The sequence below is a fragment of the Lolium perenne genome, chromosome 3 (genome assembly GCF_019359855.2).
Source record: "Lolium perenne isolate Kyuss_39 chromosome 3, Kyuss_2.0, whole genome shotgun sequence".
NCBI classification, from domain to species: Eukaryota; Viridiplantae; Streptophyta; class Magnoliopsida; order Poales; family Poaceae; genus Lolium; species Lolium perenne.
Genome location: NC_067246.2, coordinates 237,784,273 through 237,808,405, shown reverse-complemented (window position 1 = coordinate 237,808,405; position 24,133 = coordinate 237,784,273). Strand labels below are relative to the sequence as shown.

At 46.3% G+C, this 24,133-nt stretch overlaps 1 protein-coding gene across 1 annotated transcript; it reads right to left on the bottom strand.

Annotated features, from left to right (window-relative positions):
- Nucleotides 1-562: 562 nt before the first annotated feature.
- LOC127343920 (uncharacterized) lies at nt 563-6,842 on the bottom strand. The gene is made up of 3 exons (XM_051370137.2): nt 6,587-6,842; nt 5,414-5,683; nt 563-2,150 (listed from the first exon to the last, which is right to left on the bottom strand). Exons 1-3 carry the CDS (start codon nt 6,725-6,727, stop codon nt 801-803), a joined length of 1,761 nt encoding a protein of 586 aa, XP_051226097.1. The 5' UTR covers nt 6,728-6,842; the 3' UTR covers nt 563-800.
- Between the last annotated feature and the right edge of the window lie 17,291 nt (nt 6,843-24,133).

Below are 24,133 nucleotides of genomic sequence, written 5' to 3'. Positions count from 1 at the left end.
AGGCGGCGGCACCACAGTGTCGTCAGCTTGAAGACGTTGTCTTGGCCATCAGGGGAGGGCTGGTGCGACAATTGGAGACAACGGCCATGAGGCGCTATCGATGTTGGTTGATGCCCTGGGCTTGTGCTTCAGGGGCGCAATGTACGACATAGCGACACATCTTCATCCACGTCTTCCCCTGAGTTCGTCCGGATCCTACCTCCTCCTCGCCAATTCCTCTAGTCATTCGTGGTGGAATGTTGGGCAAGGTTTGTTTGCAGCTTAGCATTGTACCATGGCGTGGCGTGGCACCATGGAGTGGCGTTGTGCATGCCGTCTTGGCCTCTCTTCTATGATTGACACATCTTCCAGTGTCTAGTCTCGAAAAAAAATCACATGTGTATGAAAAGAAAAGAAAGGTGCACATCGAGCTACATGAGTTTACAATTTACTGAAGGGAGTACATACCATGAGAAAGACCTTGGATACACATCAAAGCTGGCTCGGCACGATGGAGAGAATACTACAAAAGTACAAATACAGAACGCAGCAAACATCAACTGCCATCTCACACACCACAAAATGACAAGATGCCCAGAATCAATTTGCTTCAGAATATGGAGATCTCAATAGTCCAGTTTGAAATCAAGTTGGTTGTGCACGTGCAAACGCCAGGAGACGCATCAAATTTAAGATCAGTGTTTATATGTACATTGTACGGACGGACACGCAATAGACGGCATCATATCAAATCTCACTTATTTAGACAAGCACGATACCACACATATGAGCACGCGCCCAGCGGAAACGGCCCCCAAATATCACCACCCACGTCCGGACCCTGATTCGTTCAGCCTGTCGAGCAATGCATTGAAATCTATCTGTTGGCCGCTCTCCGTCATCCTCTGGATCACATTCAGCACCTGGTCCCTTGGATATCCCATGGTAATCGCCTTCTCAATCATCTCACCATACGGATGGCCGCGCATCATGTGCTGCGATGACCCTGGATGGCTCATACCAGCGCCACCTGGAGGCATCTGTGGTGCCTGGGCTGCTGAAGGGCCGCTTGGCGGGTAGCCATATGCTGGGTTGTAACCTTGTGAATGCCCCTGCGGCGCGTATTGGGGAGGGCCGGCATATGCTCCCTTACTTGGAGGCGGCCCGTACGAGCTCTGGTTTGGAGGAGGTAGCTGCTGCCTTTGCATGTTGTGTTGAGGGGGTGGCTGAGATGGTGGGATGCCAGGTCCACCGTATGAATATTGCGCTTCAGAATGAATCCCACCTGATGGAGCAGCGGCGCTGTACGGTCCTTGCATAGATGCACTGCCAGGCAGCGTTTCCGGGGAAGGGTTTAATGGCTGTTGGGGTGGATAGCGGGAGTAGTTTGGTGGAGTCTGAGGTCTCATCTGAGCTTGCACCTGAGGATGTTGTGGTTGCACTGTCTGAGGAAGGTGAGAGTTGGATTGCTGTGGTTGCAGTTGTGGTGGAGGGAACTGCTGAGGATTAGACAACTGGGACTGCTGCAGTGGTTGTGTTGCGAACTGCTGGGCATTAGATAGTTGTGGCTGCTGCACAGGTGGAGGAAGTGGCTGCTGCACAGGTGGAGGAAATGGCTGCTGCGAGTAAGTCTGCTGAGGCAGAGCCGCTGGTCCAGGAGATGAACGAGAGGGTTGCTGCTGCCACTGCTGCTGGTAAGGAGGGTAAGACGGGGGCTGGGTTTGATTTGCTGACTGAGGCTGGGATGAAGCTTGAACATCTTGAGCTTGAGGCCTTGCTGGCAAGTATTGCACCTCTGGTTGTACTTGCTGCCCCTGTGTGTCATGGTTGCCTGGAGCTTGCTGTTGTGGGTAGTAAGCAATGGCTTGGCTAACAACATAACGGTCCTGCTGTGGTACAAGAGAGCTAGGGGCTGTCTGCTGCACAGGTTGATCATGGTACTGTTGAACTGGTTCAGAAGCTCTTGGTGCAAGCGACGGAGAGTTCACCTGATGAGGTAAAGCAAGTGCCAGCTGTTGTTCCCGCTTTTCTTCAAGCTTCTTAGGCTCAGAAGGCATTGGCACATCTTCTTTCTTTTTAGATTCATCTTGCTTAAGTTGAAATTTGGCTAGTTCCTTCTGAGTTTCTGCTAACTCTTGTTTGTCACGAAGAATTTGAATAGACCTGTGTACCTGCATTATGTACAATCTTAATCACAGTTTAAAGATTAAACAGAATCAATGCTCTACATCTATCAAATACATAAGCACCAATGTGAAGTATAACATAAATTCTCTGAATTTCCATAATCTAAGGGTTTGCAGATTTCTTAATACGTAAGGGCAACAATATGTAGTCAGTTTCTAAATTTCCATAGTTGCAGGGTTCGCAAAATGTTTCTTAATAAAAGTACAAAACAATATAAATGTTGTAGAATGTGTGCTTTAACTGCAGCTTCCAATTGTATACAGAGACATAATATACATCAGATGAGTGAAGTGCATAAACGGGCAATGAAACTGGCTTATCATAAGTAAGAAAATGTCAATTTTCATGTGCATTCAGCTATCAGCAACATTGAGGATGCTTATATCCTCTGGTGCATCACGGTCCATGGATTGGCCTAATGTGTTTCCTTAGAGAAATATCATCAGTTGTGGCAGCTCTACGTTGAGATACCAATGTCTACAATCTCAAAGGTGCAGATAAGACAGATAGAGATCATACTTGATAATTGCCTCCTCAAATACGACTTATGAAGGCCCTGTTAATGGACAGGGCACAATAAGATGAAGGCCAAAGCAAGTCCAGCTGTCCCTAACTGATTGTTCTTCACAAATAATATTGACTCCTAACATGCAGTATACTTGATGCCTTACTAAAAGAGTGTAGAACTAGATCAATGGTTGAAGGAGAATAGCTTAGAGCATCAAAGACAGTAACTTCCATGGAGTACCATGGGTATGAAATCAAGCCTGAGCATACTTGTGATACCTCACGGTTACATATAAGACTAGAGATTTATAGTGTCGCTGTGATGATTTGACTTCTTATTTAGTAACTCAGGCAGGACCACAGGTTCGATAAATATTGGAACACGAGTGAAGCTCCCCCATGGATGCCAAGTGACCATGGAACTTTCTCGACAATTCTGTGAATTAGTGCTTAAAATTGCTTGAGGCATATTCCTCTTAAGATAAATCATCTATGCAAACCACCAAGCCATAGTAAACCATCACACATTGGACCCAACAGGTTTTAGTGAACCATATAAACGTTCAGGTCCAGCTCAGTTTGGGATTTCAAATATTTGGGCACATCAAGTGAGATGTAAGATAGGCCGAGCCAAACCCTGAACTTTGGGCAACGCTTGATCCGCATGTGAGAAATGACTGGGTTGGCTACCAGTAAGTACCCATTCCAATCTGTGCTACCCCTTCATCGAGGCAAGGAAGTATAAAGGATACAGTCGATAACTGTTAGTGTTCCCTCTCTGCTCCTTCTCTCTGTTCTCTCTCTTGAGTAAAAGCAGAAAATGAAGGACTAGAACTACAGAGAAGAACACACGATAGTTTCAGGCAACAGATGCCTTCTTCTTTTATTAGCTGTTGTAGCAACGAATGCTACACTACTCAGCAACAAATGCCTACAGAACTTAACAACCCATGCTTACCCCAGCAACCTATGCTAGGACCTATTTATACTTGTACATGACCCTTTAGATTGTTTTCCATGTGGCACAATCCAAACCCTACACCATACTTCTAGAATACTCTACAAACTCTAGATATTTCATACTACTAAATACTAGTAAGGTGTACGTGCATTACAAACTCCTTTATGAGTAATAATTATGAATTTGTAGGACTCATTTTTATCCGCATGGTCATTTGAAAACGTTTTGATACTGTATTTATTTTAGCATACCGTTCTGACATTCATAGTTTATGGATTTTTAGTCCTTAAAAAAAGACATGGATTAGTGGAGATGTTCGGTGTAAGTGTGGCATGCATACTCCAAACTATAGCAGCATGAGTACCCAGCCAAGCCTTTTGAGCTGACCCAAAAATTAATCCCTTTTAATTATTTTAGCAATTACTCCCTTGTAGCTAGTAGAGAACAAGCACAATGGGACCCAACAGGAAAAAGAAAACACGATTTGCACAGTTCCCACGTGGTGCTCTGCCACCCTTGTCACTGAATCTAGCAGTTTCCAGTTTCTACCACGCGTCCGTATGCATGATGACCACTGCTCTCTACAAATAACAACCGTTGGATGGAATAAATGAACAGCTGAGGTTGCAGGGATTCGCTCATGTCTTCACCGTCTGATTCATTCAATTGACTGCCAAAATTTCTCTAATTGAGCGGGAACACTGTAAACCCAGATGTAGATTAAAAAACTGCTGTACTAGATAGTGGTATAGAATCTTAATCTAGAACATTCCTAATTCTAGAGTTCTCCCTACATACCCTAGACACTTCATGTCTAAGCTAGTTCCTTCTACTAGCCAACTACATTGACAAGATTACTTCTATAATTCAGTACACAACCTATGTGCACTGTTCACTCACACAGGACACAACTCATGTGCCCTGTTCACACACAGCAAGCAGACAACCTATGTGTGATATTCACACTACAGCCTGCACACAACCTGTGTGGACAGGTCACACCATGACAAGATTACATTCAGGCCAACAATGACTATTTCATACCATTTTACAAATGCCTTAAAATTAAGGCATGGCACGGCACTGTTACGTTGCTTTAAGATGAATATGATGCATGCTGTAATATGTTACAACTAACCAATAAATACGGCTTGGAGTGGATCAAAAGAAAACACAGCGAGTAATAGTTATACTGCAGAAACATATGAGCTACAAAAACTACAGCGGAAGAAACAAGCAACGCTGTAACCTAACACGTCCTAGATGATCAATACCATCCATAAACACATCAGGAGAACAAGCTGGAGAAAACATTTACAGAGCAAAGGAGCAACATCACATTTAAGTGACATAAAATGTTTCATGCAATGGATGGGCCTTCCACCTAATGGTGGGAGAGAAAATGTGTGTTCCCAATCATCCATGTTCGATGCATGACTGATGAGATCAGATGTGCCAAACTTGTTGGAGTACACGTCACATTAAGCGTGGGCAACAGAGCCTCCAATATTTAGCATGCATTGGGAATGCACACAGACACGCTTATTTGTGCAATGGTGGTGGTGTGTTGTGTGCATCTGTTCTGTACTCTCTACTCCCTAATAAAATATTCTGATGTAATAATATCCAGTAACATCTAAAGACACAACAGATACTGCATACATATCAAGGAAGTCATAGAGATAGAGTAATATATAGATGGACACATAGCATGATCGTACAACTGAAAAAATTATGTTCTCAAAGCAATCTTTACTTTATATACTAATATTTACTTACTTCATGTAGATGTTTTTCAAGAGACTTCAATCTTAGATCAGTCTCACCACGAAGCATATCACTTCGAAGTTCGCCTATGGACCTCTCAAGCTTATAGCAATAAATCTCCAGTTGTGAAAGCCGACTAGTAATTCCCTCAAGAGATCTTAGCAAATTGTCGGCATATTTCTTCATGCATCTCTCAACAGCAGATAGTACATCCTCTTTGGCGTAACTTTCTTGTTCATAAACTTTTACTGATGGTCTCCCATATCTGCTGTCATGGAAGTCCTGTTGCGAAGCCACAATAATGGGCATTAAAAGTAATAAATAGAAGATGAGCATTTTATCCACAGCCATAACAAAATTAGCCATCAGCGTATTGGATGAAAGTTATCATTTAGAGTGGCAATAGCTCGCTGAAATTTTCAGATTGTCAGCAGTGACATCTGATGACCTATATTCTACCAGGTATCCACCATCCAACAGTACAAACGGCATTGCAATGAAATTTCCAGTACAGTCAAAATAGTTTTGATTGAAGCTGGTCCCTCGTAATTTCCTATCAAGCAACTTAGCATCATCGAAACAATAACCTCTGCAGGGTTTGATCAAATAGGTGGCATGCGATTTATTTTAACCAGCAGCAGCATTGTCATGTGGTGGTCCTAAATCCTAACAGCAATAATCTACTAGATCGTTCAGCTTATAACCTGACATGAACTATAAACTGACTACTTGTTTCCTAGTATACTGCATACTTTAGAACCTCATAATTTATATCACAGTGGGAATTAAACCACGAGACATTAAGACAAAAAAATCTAAAACATTGGATGTTGACCTTTCTACACAAGTATAAGAATGTCACGAGTTTCCCTCCATCAGACAATCATGATAGAAAAACTGTTGATTAATACCCTAGGCAGAACCACATATGATGTGTATGTACTAACAGTGAACATAGAGATCTATCCGTGCGGAATCATCACCTAACGAAGAAACCAAAACATTTTAGCCCAGTTTCGTTTTTCCTGGTTCCAAATCCTCCAATGGAACGGGGGGGATTTCCGTACCAGAACCGAAATTCAGCCCCCAAGTTTCGATCGAAGCTTGGCGCACCAACCACAAGCGCTCGCAAAAGGGGTCTAACGGGTAGGGGAACTGCTATTGCGGGGCGAGACGGTGGTATACCTTGTCGACTGGATCGGGCCGCTTGGGGTCGGAGGGGGCGGCGAAGTCGTCGTAGGAGCAGAGCACGTCGTCCGTGCCGAAGTCGAAGCTGCGGGAGCCGCCCATGGAGCCCCGGCCTGCGGGGGCGCCGGAGCCGGACATCGCGCGCGGCGTTAGGGTTTTGGCGCGGCGCGCTTGCTTGGAGGGGAGGGGAGGGGAAGGGTGGTTGATGGGGAGCGGGTGAGGGGAGGAGGAAGAAGGTTTCCGTCAGACAAAAAGGAGGAAGAAGGGATTGATTAGTCCGTGCCGTTCCTTTTTGGTGTGTTGATTAAGCAAACGCATCGCCGTCTCGGTTGAGAGGATAAGACTAAAGTTTTGTGCATAGCGAGTTAGCGACATCCGACCAGCCCGTTGGTTCACGTCGATAGTTTGTCAACCATCCCCAACATGTACCCATTTTTGGATTTTCGAATGAATTTAAAAAAGGAAATTTATACACGTACAAGATTTTTTTTTCTGTAGAGTCCATTAAATTTGAATTAATGAAACCTCTAAAATTTATATGGATTGCTTCCTTGAGTTGTAAATCATATAGAACTTCTAGCAAGTGAGACATCTTCGGTTTTTTTTAGAACACGGTACAACGCAGGCGCTCACAAACACGCACGTACACCCACTCATATGAACGTATGCATGCACACCTGTAAGGGTATTTTACCCTTATCCATTATTTTGGTAACAATGACACCGTGCTAGAGTAATTGACCTAATACGTTTATAAGGATTATCTCAGGTATTAGGCAATGAGGCATAAATGGTGTATCAAAGGAACAAGAAGGCTAAAGGAGACCCCCCACTTCAACAACAATCGAAAAGGGGTCTACAGAAGAAATCCGGTCGGTCACCCGGTTGGACCGGGCCCCAGACCGGCTGGTCCGGCGCACGGTCCGGTCGACCGGGCACCAACCGGGCTGCAAACCAACGCCGGAAGAATCCGGTTTGCCGCCGATCACCGGCTCAGATCGAAGTCCGGCGCACGGTCCGGCTGACCGGACGCTAACCGGCGCCAACCGGAGGAGCTCCTGGACGAAGAAAAAGAGAATCCGGCCCAAGATCCGGTCACAACCGGCCGTCCGATCATCCGGTCGGACCGGACTACTGACCGGACAGTCCGGTCACTGGTCCGGTTGACCGGGTTTGACGAGAAGAAAGCTGAGGTGGCAAGTGACCAACGGCCATATTTCGAAGTACACTATAAATAGGCCTTCTCCTACCTCAGAACACTCAGGCACTACACTACAAGCTGTTCTTGAGCTCTCTCTCTCTCTTACTCCATTATTAGAAACACCAAAAGCCTCCGATCTCCCTCCTCCTCCACCCAAACTCAAATCCCTCCGGGGAATCACTAGAGGAGGACCCGATCTACTGTTCTACCAAGCCAAATCTCATTCCCCCTTGTATTCATCAAGAAGCTTGCTTCCTAGGGTTCCTTGGAAACCCTAGGTGGGCAAGAGGAGTCCGGAAGCATCCGGGCTGTGGATTTGCTCCGGGCAAGATTGTGAAGGTTTGGAGGCTACCTCAAAGTCTACCACAAGTGAGTGAGCTATTCCTTCGTGGGATAGGCTCCGGAGAATAGGGTGAGCCTTCGTGGCGTGGGGAATCCTTCGTGGGACCTCCACCCCTCCAAACGTGACGTACCTTCTTGCAAAGGAAGGGAACACGGGAATACATCCTTGTCTCCGCGTGCTATCGGTTATCTCTAACCGAACTCCTTACTTGTGATTTAACTGCCTGAGAGAGCCTTCGTGCTCGAGTTAGTTGTATCCTCATATAGGTTGTTTCACCTAGTTTGCATTAGGCTCACCTTTATATTCCGCAAAGCCTAATATTGCAAAGAAAGAATTAAAATCTGTAGAAACCTATTCACCCCCCTCTAGGTTTACCATCTCTATACTTTCAATTGGTATCAGAGCCTGGACTCTTATTAAGGGCTTCACCGCCTTAAGAGTGAGATGGATAAACTATTCGAGGGTCTAGATGAAGACTCTAACCTTTCGGTTAAAGAGATGAAATCTAGATTCTTGGCATATGATGCCGAGAAGAAGAAAAGGGAGGATGAGCTACAAAGCCAAATGGCAGAGATGTCTATCATGCTTAAGAACTTGACTAATGGGTCTCCTAGTACGGCTTCGGCCTCCCTAGGGCCCTATCGCGAAGTCAACCATGACTATCCCAAAAACACTTCACCCATGCCTCATATAAACCATAGTGGGAATGTTCCCCATTTTGATGGAACTCACTTTTCTTTTTGAAAATCTTCTATGGAATCTCATATTCGCAGCTGCAGCGTGGAGTTGTGGGAGATCATTGTTCATGGATACCGGGAGCCACAAGATCCCATTCGGTTGACCTCCACCGAATTCTACAACCGTCAACTCAACGCCTCCGCACGTGACAAGATTAGGAGTGGCATCAACCGCAAGCTCCTTGATCAAGTCAATGACATAGACTCCGCTAAAGAGTTGTGGAATCAAATCATAGTACTCCAAGAGGGAACCGATTTGATCCAATCCGCTCTTTATGAGACCGCAAAGCAAGAGGCCCATCAATTCATGATTCGAGAAGGAGAGTCCGTGGCCGATGCTTATGCAAGACTTGGTGCTCTTAGAGTAAGGGTCAAGGGACTTGGTGTTGAGAAGTACAATGACGGCTTCGAGATGAATGAAGCATTCATAAAGTCCAAGGTCATTGCTATGATTGCCGTCAAACAAGAAGACACCAATCTCGCACTCAACTTGCAAATCATGACCAAGAGTGCCGACCTCAACTCCGATGATCTAGTCTCCTATGTGGCCGCCAATGAAAACATGGCCAAAGCGGGAAAGAGGCTCATGGCAATGAACCGTGTTGATGAAGCCTCACACAACCATGAAGCGCCACACAACCTTGCTCTCAAAGCTAGGGCCGATCATGAAAGCAAAGAAGACTATGAAATTGAAGAAGATGAAGAGATGACTTCAACTAGTGACACTAGTCATCAACCCGTGCCACCGCACGAGCTAGTTATTCTTGGAAACATGTAATACTCCCTCTTATCCATATTACTTGATGCTAAAATGGATGTTTCTACAACTAAAATATGTCTAGATATATCTATATTAGCATCAAGTAATATGAATCGGAGGGAGTAATAGAAGTGTTAGTGGCATTTATTTTATATCGATACTTCCATAGACTAAATGTTATAGAAAAAATTGGAAATTGATTTGGTTTGTCTGGATTAATTTTTTGGGATAGCATGGTGTTATCACCAGAATTTGACCGAGTCGGAGGTGGGCCACGATTGAGAAAGACTTGAAGATATACATGGAAGGAAAAACAAGAATTGGCCTTATGCACGAAGTTGGGCTGAATTGCCCATTGTATCTGTAATTTAGTAGATCGTATCTTTAGATTAAAAGTTAGAGTTTTACTCGTGCACGGTTAGGTGCACGTCCGAATTAGAAAGTCCGCCGGACTATAAATATGTATCTAGGGTTTATGGAATAAACAACAACACAACGTTCACCCCAAAACAAACCAATCTCGGCGCATCGCCAACTCCTTCAACTCGAGGGTTTCAATCAGGTAAGCGACATGCTGCCTAGATCGCATCTTGCGATCTAGGCAGCACAAGCTCCACGTTGTTCATGCGTTGCCCGTACTGAAGCGTCTTTGATGGCGGGCAACGTAGTTATCATAGATGTGTTAGGGTTAGCATAGCTCTTCGTATGAACATGCTTACGTAGTGCAACCCTTGCATGTCTAGCCGCCCTCACGCCTATCTCAGGCGTGGGGGCGGCACCCTGCTTGTTCATCATCTAGTAGATCTGATCCGTTACGATAGCTCCTTGTTATGCAAGGATTAGTTTAATATCTGCAATAGTTAGGCCTTACGAAGGGGGGGAGGATCCAGCGGCATGTAGGGTGGCGTTCGCAAGTCCTAAACAGGATGTTCCGCGGATCAACATCATTGTTGGTTCTTTGGCCTTGTTTAGGATCGGCTTATGAGCACCGTGCGTGGCCGCGAGGCCCAACCTGGAGTAGGATGATCCGATTATGCGGTGAAAACCCTAAATCGTCGTAGATCTAATTAGCTTCATCTTGATCAAGCAGGATCACCAAGTATTCGTGCACCCTGTACGAATCATGGGTGAATCGGCTCTTTGAGCCGATTCACAGGATAACCTGAGAGCCGATCGAGGCTCGTATTTAATGTTTACGTGTATGCCATGCAGGAACTAAGCGAGGCATCCCCATCACCTTCCTGACCAGGTATAGGTCGTGGCACGCCTGCACTTCGCATCGCCGCGTGTGACCAGAAGAGCATTGCGGGCCGTCGCTCGGAGGGGTCTCAGCCAGCCGCAGCTCTAGGCTCTTCCCGGCTCTACCGTGTTGACAGGCCGCTGCCCGCCGGTGGGTTTTGGCGATCAACACATTCTGGCACGCCCGGTGGGACAATCATCTACATCAACCGCATCGCCATCTACATCTGAGATGGCGACGGACGGCACGCCAGTCACCTACGAGGAGCTGCCTGCTGAGCTCAAGAAGAAACATGACGAGATCAAGGCCACCCTCGAAGCCGACCTCATCGGCTCTTTTCAGAGAACCCGTTCCCATGGCATCGATGGAAGGGATTCTCACCGCAAGGTGCACTCGATGGGATAGATCTCTGCCCGTCGGAGGAACGCACCGAGGGCCTACGGCAGAGATCAACTACTTGGTGGCTCACTCGCTACACCGCCACTCGAAAACTTGGTCAACGTGTTGGAGCGTCTCGCTCGCGCGTGATCCAGGAGATCATGAGCCACCGGTACTCGCCGTCAGACCAGCTCTCGGGACGCATCAAGGAGAGTTGCCACCCGGGCCCCGTCCACCGCTGCCATATGCGTTGGCAGCACCACTGAAAGTGCCGGCTACACCGGCATTCGTCATCTACAAGGTCGGTGGTGCCCCTAGTGACTACCAGTTCTTGGCCGAGGCGCCCAAGGAGATCCCTCAAGGATACGCGTGCACGTATGTGCCGATTGTGGCAACCGGCCACTCTCAAACCAGGCCACAACGTCGGGGACTCGGCGCAAACAGAGGAACGTCGCAATGTAGCTTGAGAAGCGTACGTGGCTAACTAAGTACGCCACCCCGACGAAACTCCCGAGCCCGGCTCCTGCAGCTGGCTCAGAGCTGGAAAAGCAAACATGGCTGGCTAAGTACGCCACCCCGGCGAATCTTCGAGCGCATCTCCCGCAGCCAAAGACGGCGGATCGATCGCACCATACCGAGAGACCGATTCGGCATTATGCCGAAAAGGAGGGCAATCGGCTATTCCAAGCCGTACTCGACGAGTACGAGATGATCCCGCTGCCACCTAAATATCGGCTCCCCGACTTCTCTAAATTCGGTGGATCGATGGCTCCAGCTCCCTCGAGCCCACCGGCCGATAATTGGCGCAACTAGGCCCGGCTTCAGTGTCGGCCCTGCGACGCGTGAGGCTCTTTTCACAGTCCCTCACAGGATCGGCTTTTGGATGGTACACCTCTTTGCCAGCAAACTCCATCCAGTCTTGGAAGCAATTGGAAGAACAGTTCCATATGCAATATCATTCAGAACCTTCCGAGTCTAGCATTGCCGATCTAGCACAACTACGTCAGAAGCGCGGAGAAACGGTGACAGAGTACATCCAGCGCTTCAGGAATCTTAGGAACCGATGTTATTCGGTTCGTATAACTGAAAAGGAAGCAGTCGAGTTGGCAGTAGCTGGCCTTGCAACACAGCTCAAGGACATGGCCTCCCAAGCAGATTATCCTCGCTGGCGCACATGGTTCGTAAACTATCAGCATATGAACAGCGCCACCCGGACTGTACCAAGACAAGTTCAAGCGTGCAGTAGTCATGGTCGATACAGAGGAAGGTGAAGTGCCTGCGGAGACCAAGAAGTAGCATGGGTGAGTGGACTCGGGGAGGAACCCCCGTGTCCTGCAAATGGGTAAAGCCACCAGGGCCGCCCAGGGGATTTGATTTTGACGTGACCAAGACTGAACAAATCTTCGACCTCCTCCTCAAGGAGAAACAGTTGACGATTCCTGAAGGTCTCAAGTTCCCCACGGCGCAAGAGCTAAACGGAAAGCCGTATTGCAAATTCCATAACTCGCTTTCCCATGCCACCAACGACTGCAGGGTGTGGCGTCAGCACATCCAAGCGGCGATAGAGAAGGGGCGTTTAATTTTCAACCAATACGCCATGAAGGTAGACACCCAGCCCTTCCCCGCCGTTAACATGGTAGAAGTCATCTACCCTGAGGGTTGCCAGCCAGCTCCCACGTTCAGCATCAACATGGTAGGACTTGGGAACCGCTCTGGCAAAGATGGAGATGAGGGCAGCTGCTCTCATAGCAAGGACACAGAGGAGGCCGCTCCACGCGATCGGCTCCGTCATGATGGCAAGCGCTACGTCACAGAGGGAGAAGTGAAGAACATAAGATATCAACGACCTCTCTCTGATCACCTCCTCAATAAATATGTGAGTCAGTATGACCAACGCCGACGGTCCAACTATGATGATGAAGAAGATCGTCTGGCTAGAGAAGCCAGGAGACATCGTCGGCATGGTCGCGATGAGGAGGAGCACGAGCGCCGTGCCACGGACAGGCCAAGGGAGCAAGATGACAACGCCAGACACTGGGACTGCCCTTTCTTCAGACACTGCTGGGATTCAGGAATGAGCCGATCGCCCACAATCGGCAATTGCCCAGAATGCAACAAGAAGAAGAAGGAGGCAGCCAACGTGTCTGTGTTTGAGCGCTTAGGGCCTCTCCCACCACCAAGCAAACGCGCTGAGTCACCTCGTTGGGCAGATCTTGAGGATTCAGAAGACGAGGGACTAGAAGAAGAAGAAGACAGGTGCCACCGTCCAAGGTGGTGCCCTGACGGACTCAGCCGTTCACAGAAACGCAGGGTTCAACGGTTGCGCGGCCTGGAGGAAGCCGAAAGGTTATACCTGCATACGCTGAGAAAGGCACGGCCTGATCTGGCTGCAAAGGTTCAGCGAGCCCTGAATGAAGAGGGTCGTCCACGGAGAATGGAGTGGCGCCCCAAACAAAGGAGAGCCGATGATGAAACATCGGCTGGCACGAACATGGTGTTCATCCTCCCTTCAGAGTTCAGTGCTCCAGGGTTAGATGAGACATCCGTGGCACAACTTGATTGCGGCCCACGGCCGGTTATCTTTGAGAAGCCACGAGATAAGAGCTACAGGCATCTGAAGGCCCTATATTTGCGAGGATACATCGATGGGAGGCCTGTGAACAAGATGCTGGTAGACACCGGAGCGGCAGTTAACATCATGCCGTATTCTATGCTACGTCGGCTGGGACGCTCTAGCTCGGATTTAATCAAGACCAATGTAACATTGAGCGATTTCAACGGCCAAGCGTCTGAGGCACAGGGAGTTCTGAACGTGGATCTGACCGTAGGAAGGAAAACTATCCCTACAACGTTCTTCATCGTCGATAGCACGAGCGATTATCTTTGTCTTCTTTGGGAAGAGATTGGATCCACGCCAACCGCCGTATTCCTCCACGATGCACCAATGCATAATACAGTGGGATGGAGATGAGGTAGAGGTCGTCCGTGCCGATGATTCAGTTGAAGTTTCAACGGCTGGCATGAACGCATGGGAAGCAGCAGGCCAAGAACCCCTCTCAGGCATCAACTTAGACGACTGCGAACGCATCGATGTGACAAAGGGAAGGGTTAAGCTGGTTTTATCCACCGGCCTGACCATGTAGTCGAAGCAAAGCGACGTGTAACTTGGCGAGGCTGATCCTTGTGATCGGCCCCAAAGGTCTATGAAGGGACATTACGGAACCTTCAGTCAGCGCTCCAATCATTATGGAGCCCGATCCCAGCAATCGGCCAAAATTATCCTCACCACATGTTCTGCTTGTGTTCACCTTTGACCCTATCAAGAGCCGACGTGCGAATTACAGAGCCGATATCTGCCATTCTTTAACAGATTCGGCTCGGGGGGCACTTAAATACGGGAACAGATGCAGGGGTACATGAACAAGATGCAGGGGTACATGTGTGCAATGAATACTGGGGGCTGATAGGAGAAAATCGGCCAGTAAAAAAACAATTTTTTACAGCCGATGCAAGGGCATCGACTTTAGAATTGAGAGGCAGCCGATGCGCAGCCATCGACTTTAGTGGATTTATGCAATTTTTATCGAGTCTCCACCAGATCCAGGCTAACGGTGGTACCTTCTGTTGCCTCGAGTGAGTAAAACAATGGAAACTTCTTCAGCTACTTCGAGCCGATCCGGGTTCCTGAACCTCTTTGTCAAGGATTCCCAATCTTTGGGGCTAGTTCAGCTGAAATGGAAGATTATCGGCTGTTGGAGGAAGAAAGAGGATCGGCTGTGGCGCATTCTCTCTGACATTCTCGCCCCGAGTAAGGCTCGGGGGGCAGCAGGCTCGAGTAAGACTCGGGGGGCAACAGGCCTAGTGGATACTCTGTTTAAAGAGCCGATGGGGATGCCATCGGCTGATTTTTCATTGCAGCCTCCTTAACAGATGATGAGTATTAAAAAGGACCATTGGTTTTGGTTGGAAGAATTCCAAGGTTTTCCTGAAGATTCTGCATTATCCGCCAGAATTAGAAAAAATCATCATCTGAAGAAGGAAGGGACGAATTTCGAAGGACCGATGCGTTGTTATCGGTTTATTACGCATTGGCAAAAGAGGGAATCGGCTAAATTGAACTAAGAAGAAATCGGCAAAATCAATTTGGGGAAAGTTCTTCATTACTAGGCGAGATTTCTTACATGTAGAGCTGATTGCTCTCAAAAGGAAAGGCTAGGGGATACATTGCCCCATCTACTACTACTGGCCCTATTCTAGAGATCCTATCTAAGGGCCATCACGCCCCTAAATCGTCGTCGCCGTCGTCGCCGGCCGTCGGCGCTGCTCCCCAGCGGGCTCGTCGTCGCTCCAATGGCCGCCGACCGGGCCCTCGTTGTCTTCATCCTCTTCGTCGCCGTCGTCCTCGTCGCCGTCGGTCGCTAAGATTGCCCGGCCAAGGGCAGAACCGCTTGGCCGGCGGCTCGTCGGAGGAGCTCTCGTCGTCGTCCTCCTCCTCCTCTTCCTGCTCCTCCTCCTCCCCGGAAGAGGTGAAGTCGCAGGAGAAGCTGTCGTCGTCGCTCTCCTCCTCCGTTGCCCCAACGGCGAGGAAGCGGAGGTCGCTCTCCCCGTCCGTCGAGGACTGGTCGTCCTCGGACCAGATGGAGAAGTCGTGGTTTGACTCCTCCCCGGCCGCAATGGCGCGGCGGATGTTCGCTGCATGGACCTCTGCCGGATTGTACTCCGGCGTCGGCTCACGGGATGCGGAGGACTGGCTGGAAGGACCCGATGGAGCAGAGGAGGAAGAAGACATGGTGGCAGGAGGGCTTTTGGAGTGCTAGTGCGCTGGAGATACAGAGGAGAACTGTTCGTAGCGGTTAAATAAAAGGAGATATAGTGGAAATTCAATGCCACAGCAGTTTCCGAGGAAGTGGTGCCTAAAAAGAAAAAACTGCCAGATCACGCGGAGAAGTTGAGGAGGCAGGGCATCATGATGAAAGATACTGCGACGGTTCTGCCACGACATGACCCGACGAAGGAAAACAGAGTGATTTTGGAATTACCAATTCCAAAACCAGGGGGGCATGTGTTATCACCAGAATTTGACCGAGTCGGAGGTGGGCCACGATTGAGAAAGACTTGAAGATATACATGGAAGGAAAAACAAGAATTGGCCTTATGCACGAAGTTGGGCTGAATTGCCCATTGTATCTGTAATTTAGTAGATCGTATCTTTAGATTAAAAGTTAGAGTTTTACTCGTGCACGGTTAGGTGCACGTCCGAATTAGAAAGTCCGCCGGACTATAAATATGTATCTAGGGTTTATGGAATAAACAACAACACAACGTTCACCCCAAAACAAACCAATCTCGGCGCATCGCCAACTCCTTCAACTCGAGGGTTTCAATCGTGGCGACATGCTGCCTAGATCGCATCTTGCGATCTAGGCAGCACAAGCTCCACGTTGTTCATGCGTTGCCGTCTGCATCAAGCGTCTTTGATGGCGGGCAACGTAGTTATCATAGATGTGTTAGGGTTAGCATAGCTCTTCGTATGAACATGCTTACGTAGTGCAACCCTTGCATGTCTAGCCGCCCTCACGCCTATCTCAGGCGTGGGGGCGGCACCCTGCTTGTTCATCATCTAGTAGATCTGATCCGTTACGATAGCTCCTTGTTATGCAAGGATTAGTTTAATATCTGCAATAGTTAGGCCTTACGAAGGGGGGGAGGATCCAGCGGCACGTAGGGTGGCGTTCGCAAGTCCTAAACAGGATGTTCCGCGGATCAACATCATTGTTGGTTCTTTGGCCTTGTTTAGGATCGGCTTATGAGCACCGTGCGTGGCCGCGAGGCCCAACCTGGAGTAGGATGATCCGATTATGCGGTGAAAACCCTAAATCGTCGTAGATCTAATTAGCTTCATCTTGATCAAGCAGGATCACCAAGTATTCGTGCACCCTGTACGAATCATGGGTGAATCGGCTCTTTGAGCCGATTCACAGGATAACCTGAGAGCCGATCGAGGCTCGTATTTAATGTTTACGTGTATGCCATGCAGGAACTAAGCGAGGCATCCCCATCACCTTCCTGCCCAGGTATAGGTCAGGTGGCACGCCCTTGCACTTCGCATCGCCGCGTGTGACCAGAAGAGCATTGCGGGCCGTCGCTCGGAGGGGTCTCAGCCAGCCGCAGCTCTAGGCTCTTCCCGGCTCTACCGTGTTGACAGGCCGCTGCCCGCCGGTGGGTTTTGGCGATCAACACATGGCCATTATAATATATAAGTTGACATATATGGTCTGATTATTACCTTACCGTGCAGATAAATTCCAACCCAAAAAATATGGAAGCATTTTCCTTTTTTTCTATATACACAACCGACATAGCAATAATTTAGACATCATTTATTTGCATTTTTTCTATTTGTGCAAAACTCAGAGTTGCATGTGACTTCATTTGTTAAAGACTCGGCGTCAAGAAAATAGGCAAGTTTTGTTGAAAATAAATAGTGTAGTAGGTAAAATTGTATGAAAACATAAATCTAAACATTGACAGTGGAGACAACAAATAACTATTTGCCTCTGATCCAAATTATTTAACTCTACTTTATCTAGATACCGATGTATCTATTTAATATCTAAATACATCCGTATCTAGATAAAATATAGTCAATTAATTTGGATCGGATGGAGTACCTAAATTAGCAAGTTGAACAATAATATACTAAGTGCACATAGATAAATGTAGAAATATGTTGAACAATGAAGCATGTGATATACCTTGCTTGCACTCATACGCGTAACTTCCATTAATGGTACTACTTTGCATAGCAGAAACCTTGGATTGTTATCACTAAAGCCGAAAATTGTAGAATAAATAAATGTATTTATAGAACTAAAAAGGAACAGCACTTGATGGAAATAAATAAAGTTGTTGTTTTAGCTAAACAATCTAATACACAATTCTCAACTTTGGTATTTAGAATCTACATTCAGAACTAATTATCCACTATAGGCATGTCAATACAATAACTTATTAAATAGCCATCTAAGAACGATAATTGGAGAAAAGGGATCAAGTACAAACATAATAATATGCAGCTATTAAGAATTAAGTCACCATATAGTCACTTCAAAAGGGTTTACCTTTGTGTTGGCTATTAGGTCCTATATAAAATAAAATGATGAGCAAACCCAGGATAATGGGCTTTACATGGAGTTATGATTGTGTGCAGCCATATGGAAACAATTGAGCCATATGGGCTTACATGGAGTTATTATGCTTGGGATATTTGGATCGTCGGCATTGAGGTATTCAGCATAACATCAACTTAAGATAAGCTGGAACATGCCGTTTTTGACTAATAGGGTGCTCTCTGAACTCAGTATTTGCAAGTATTTAAAAACCTTCCTTCCACTTTTGATAGGTAATGTTATAGATGCATATCTTAATAATAATTCAAATATACGAAGATCTAGTGTTTTCCTCTTTTATATGTTTCCGACAGATACTGCAACCTAAAAAAATATATCCAAAATCCAACCTATGGTTAATATATTGTACTATTGTCTCGTGTCAATCTATCATTTATATATATATCCATTTTTTTTACAAAAAGTATCAATAGTTGGAAGACCGGTTTGATCATATTTGTATACCATAGGCAGCAAGCAGCAGACCGTACACAACTAAATTGTATATATGGATGTTTTCAGTATGTATATGTATGGTTCAAGCAATACTTAACTAACACAGATGGCTTGGGTCATCTCTTTTTTCTTGAACGGTTGTGAAAATAAAATACTTGAGAGATAATATGAGCGGAGGTTTTTCCATAGATTTTGAGTTTTTTTTTGTTGAGCATAATATTTTTCTAGAGATTTAATTTTGGTCAGAATTTTAAAACTAAGTGGGAAATTTTCCTTTTTTCCAATTGTACATACTCGAATTATATATACCATAAATGCCTATTTTCTGCGAGGCTGTATAAGTAACTTCTTATTACGCTAGGAGCAGAACATAAATAATGAGTACGATGATCAACTCAAATACATTCCAGGAGAGAGATTCCATCAGGTAGTTAGCAAATTGTACTTGTATACCTGCATGATCTTGACTTTGCACATCTGCGTAGCAGCAAAGAAGCCAGTTCACCACCGATCATACATAGCTGCTAGTTGGATAGATCTGTGGATGCATAAATCAACATACAATTTTAACGATGAAACAAATACTTACAAACATCTAATCTGATCCATCTGTTGTACACGTGCTTAGTGCACCTGCAGCATCACGGAGCAAGCTGGTCGGAGACGCGAATTGTTTGGCTGTTTGGCTCTCCGGGCTCCGGCGCGGTCGGCAAGAATTAATTTCTACCTGATCTTGGACATGTGGACAAAGCTGGAAACAGGGCGCCCGGCCAATGAGACGACAGATTACTCTGCTATATCTTAGTTGGGCACGGCGCTGCTGGTATACTACATCCAGGATACATAGAGGCCGCGGGGGAAGTGGGAAGGATAGGATGTATCGCCGGCCATAGGCAGAGATTGGAAGGACAGACGGCGGCCGATGGAGCCGAGGGTTTGAGAGGAGCGACGACCTAGTTTTTTTTTCGGTTTGAAATGCATGTAGGCTTCGGGGTTACGTGGTTGAGATTGGACGACGGCAACCGCAGCGATCCAACGGGTCTGCATGATTAACTAAGATGATCGTGCGGCTATTCCTGTGTTTCTGCGAGGATTAACGTGGAGGCTTATTGGGAGTCTCCAATTAGTAAATATAAGATGGCTACCGACTTTGCTTTCTTTGCCAAGAAGTACAAGGCAAAGTTCCCTATGCTCCTCAATGACAAGAAGAAGAAGAGAACTTGCTACAATTGTGATGAAGATAGCCATTTTGCAAATGAGTGCCCTTATGAGAAAAGGGTGGACAAGCCAAGATTCATCAAAGGGGTCAAGCCAAGATTGAAGCCAAACCCAATCAATGATCGATACAAGAAGAACAAGGGAAGAGCCTTTGTTGGGGCCGAGTACTTGTCCGATGATGAAGAGGAAGATGAGGAGAAGGAGGCCGGGGTGGCCGGTTTGGCTTTCTCTAAGCCCGGGTCACTCTTCACATATGACTACTCGAAGGACTACTCCACGGAGAATGATGTTGGATCTTCCTTCATGGCAAGGATAACTCAAGATGATGACTCCGATGACTCTACCTCATCTACAATCGTTGGCTCTTGTCTTATGGCAAGGGAAACCAAGGTAATGGAACCTCCACCTTCCTTATCTAGTGTTCTTGATGATGAAAACGAAAATCAAGATGAATTAATTGTGCTTAAGGAACTCTATGATGTTAGATGCACCCTTCGTGGTGAAGCTCTTGTCAAGTTTGATTTCTTGATGGACCCACTCAAAGAAAAGGATGAGTCCATTGAGGAATTAGAATATCATTTGAATGAGAAGGAACGGAGATTCAATCTCCTAAGACAAGAGCTAAAAACCGAAAGGGTGCATATCTCAAGGCCTTAAGCAACAAACTGAAACTTATGAACTTGATAAAGTTAAGGACCTAGAAACTATTGATAGGGCTCAATCATTGACCCAAGAGCTCAATGCCTCAAAGGAGGAGCTTGAAGTTGCTCATGCTTCTCTCACTAGGGATCTTGACCATCTTGAAAAGGCTAACAAGCTTGTCAAGGATGAGCTCAAGAAACTTGGAGAGAACCATGATCTACTCCAAGAATCCTACAAAAAGGCTCTTGGATCAATGAAGGATCCCATTGATGTTGAAAAGCTTGCTTGTTCCTCCACTTCCTTTACTAGTGAGCATGCTAAACTTGTTGAGGAACATGTTCGTTTACAAGAGGAACTTTCCTTGCATGTTGAGACCAATGCATATCTTGAATCCTTGGTGACCAAATATGGTCTTGACTATCATCCTAATGAATCTTCTTGTGAGCAAGCATCTATTCTTGAGGAAAATGTTAGGTTAACAAAGGAACTTGCAAAGTTCACCACCGCCAAGAACAAGATGGGATTGGATGACCTCTTGAGTAAGCAAAGGTCAAACAATCAAAAGTATGGACTTGGATATGTTCCCAAGTCCCACAAGAAGAACAACTACAAGAAGGAGAAACCCGCTCAAGATAAGAACAAGAAGGTCACTAATAATGGCAAAGCCTCAAAGGGCAAAGCCACTAGTGGTGACCGCACGGGGCCAAACGATCACTATGCATTATTTGTTGATTATTATGGTGATGTCTATGCTAACTATGTTGGCCCTCCTAATGGCTATGCTTATAGAGAGTACTCAATTTGGGTACCAAAAGATATTGTTGCCATTGCAAAGGAACCCATTAATCGATGGGTTCCTAAATCCTCTACTTGATTTTGTAGGGGTATTCCTCCGGTGGTCCAAAATGGGTGTTTGATAGTGGATGCACCAATCATATGACCGGAGGAAGAAGTGTGCTTGATCAATTCATTGAAGATATCAACAAGAAGTCAAGCATCACTTTTGGTGACAACTCAAAGGGAAAGGTACTTGGGTATGGCAAGGTAGCAATCTCTAAGGACTTGTGCCTTGAGACGGTTATGCTTGTTGAATCCCTTGGCTATAACTTACTTTCTATATATCATCTTGCCGATGCCGGTTACAATTCATATTTCACTAAATATTATGTGCAAGTCTTTAGGAGTGACAATCTCAAATTGGTCCTTGTTGGATATGTGGAGAACAACCTTTACGTGGTTGACCTCTCGAAAGAGAGCCCCTCTTTCTCCACATATCTAATGGCGGCCAAGCATGACGAAGGTTGGTTGTGGAATCGCCGCCTTGGTCATGTTAACATGAGAAATCTTAAACAACTCCTAAAGGGTGAGCACATTGTGGGACTAACCGGCATTTCTTTTGAGAAAGATCGTGTTTGTAGTGCATGTGTAGCCGGAAAGCAACTCAAGAAGAAGCATCCTATCAAGAGTATTGTTACCACATCTAGGGGTTTGGAGCTCCTTCATTTGGATCTCTTTGGGGCATCACATTATGATACTCTTGGTGGGAGCAAGTATGGACTTGTCATTGTTGATGATTACTCAAGATACTCTTGGGTCTTTCTCCTTAAGTCTAAGGACGAGACCCATAGAGAGTTCATCATCTTCGCCAAGAAAGCTCAACGTATGTATGAATCCGAGATCAAGGCAATTAGGACCGACAATGGCACCGAGTTCAAGAACTACACTATGCAAGAGTTTGTTGATGATGAGGGCATCAAGCATGAGTTTTCAGCGCCATACACCCCTCAACAAAATGGTATTGTTGAAAGGAAGAACCGGACTATCATTGAGATGGCAAGAACCATGTTGAGTGAATTCAACTCACCCCACAACTTTTGGGGAGAAGCCATCTCTACGGCCGTCCACTACTCCAACCGGCTCTTCCTCCGTCCCCTCCACAACAAAACTCCATAAGAGCTCCTTACCGGTAACAAGCCTAATGTCATGTACATTCGTGTTTTTGGATGCAAATGTCTTGTTAAGAACAACAAAGGAAAGCTCGGTAAATTTGAAACTAGAACCATAGAGGGTACATTTGTTGGATATGCGGAGAACTCTCACGCCTATAGATACTACAACCGGTCCACCGGGACTATTGAAGTATCTTGTGACGTGGTGTTCTTGGAGGATAATGGCTCCCGAGTGGAGCAAGTTGTTCCATGTGTTGCAGGTAATGATGATGATCCATCTAGTGCCATCAAGCATATGGGCATTGGACACATCCGGCCCATGGAAGTTCATAATGATGATCAAGATGATGGAGTAGATGTATCAAGCACGGCTCAAGTGGAGCCTAACTCAACTCAAGCCGAACCATCAAGTGCAACTCAAGAACCATCCTCTACTCAAGATGAGTCATGTTCCGAAGAACAAGAAGAAGATCCTCATTCCACGGAGCTAGATGATGTCTACGGGTGCTTCTATTCTTGTAGACAGTGTTGGGCCTCCAAGAGCAAAGGTTTGTAGAACAGCAGCAAGTTTCCCTTAAGTGGATCACCCAAGGTTTATCGAACTCGGGGAGGAAGAGGTCAAAGATATCCCTCTCAAGCAACCCTGCGATCACAATGCAAGAAGTCTCTTGTGTCCCCAACACACCCAATACACTTGTCAGATGTATAGGTGCACTAGTTCGGCGAAGAGATAGTGAGATGCAAGTAATATGGATGTATATGAGTGGTAATAACAATCTGAATAAAATATGGCAGCGAGTAAACATGCAACAAAACAGTAAACAAACGGAGATTCGATGCTTGGAAGCAAGGCCTAGGGATCCTGCTTTCACTAGTGGACACTCTTAACAATGATCACATAATAGAACTACTCTACACTCTCTTGTTGGATGATGAACACCACTAATTGTGTAGGATTACACGAACCCTCAATGCCGGAGTTAACAAGCTCCAAAATATTCAATGTTCATATTTAAATAACCTTAGAGTGCAAGATAGATCAACACAATTACACCGAGAACTAACATAGCATGCACACTGTCACCATCACACTATGAAGGAGGCATAGATCACATCAATACTATCATAGCAATAATTAACTTCATAATCTACAAGAGATTACAATCATAACCTACGCCAAGTACTACACGTGCACACACTGTCACCATTACACCGTGCAGGAGGAATAGACTACTTTAATAACATCACTAGAGTAGCACATAGATGATATTCAACTTGATCACAAAGAGAGAGAGATGAACCACATAGCTACAGCGGAGCCCTCAGCCCCGGGGGTGAATTACTCCCTCCTCATCATGGAGACATCGATGGCGGTGAAGATGGCGGTGGAGACGGCGGTGGAGATGACTCCGGGGGCAATTCCCCGTCCCGGCGGCGTGCCGGAACAGAGA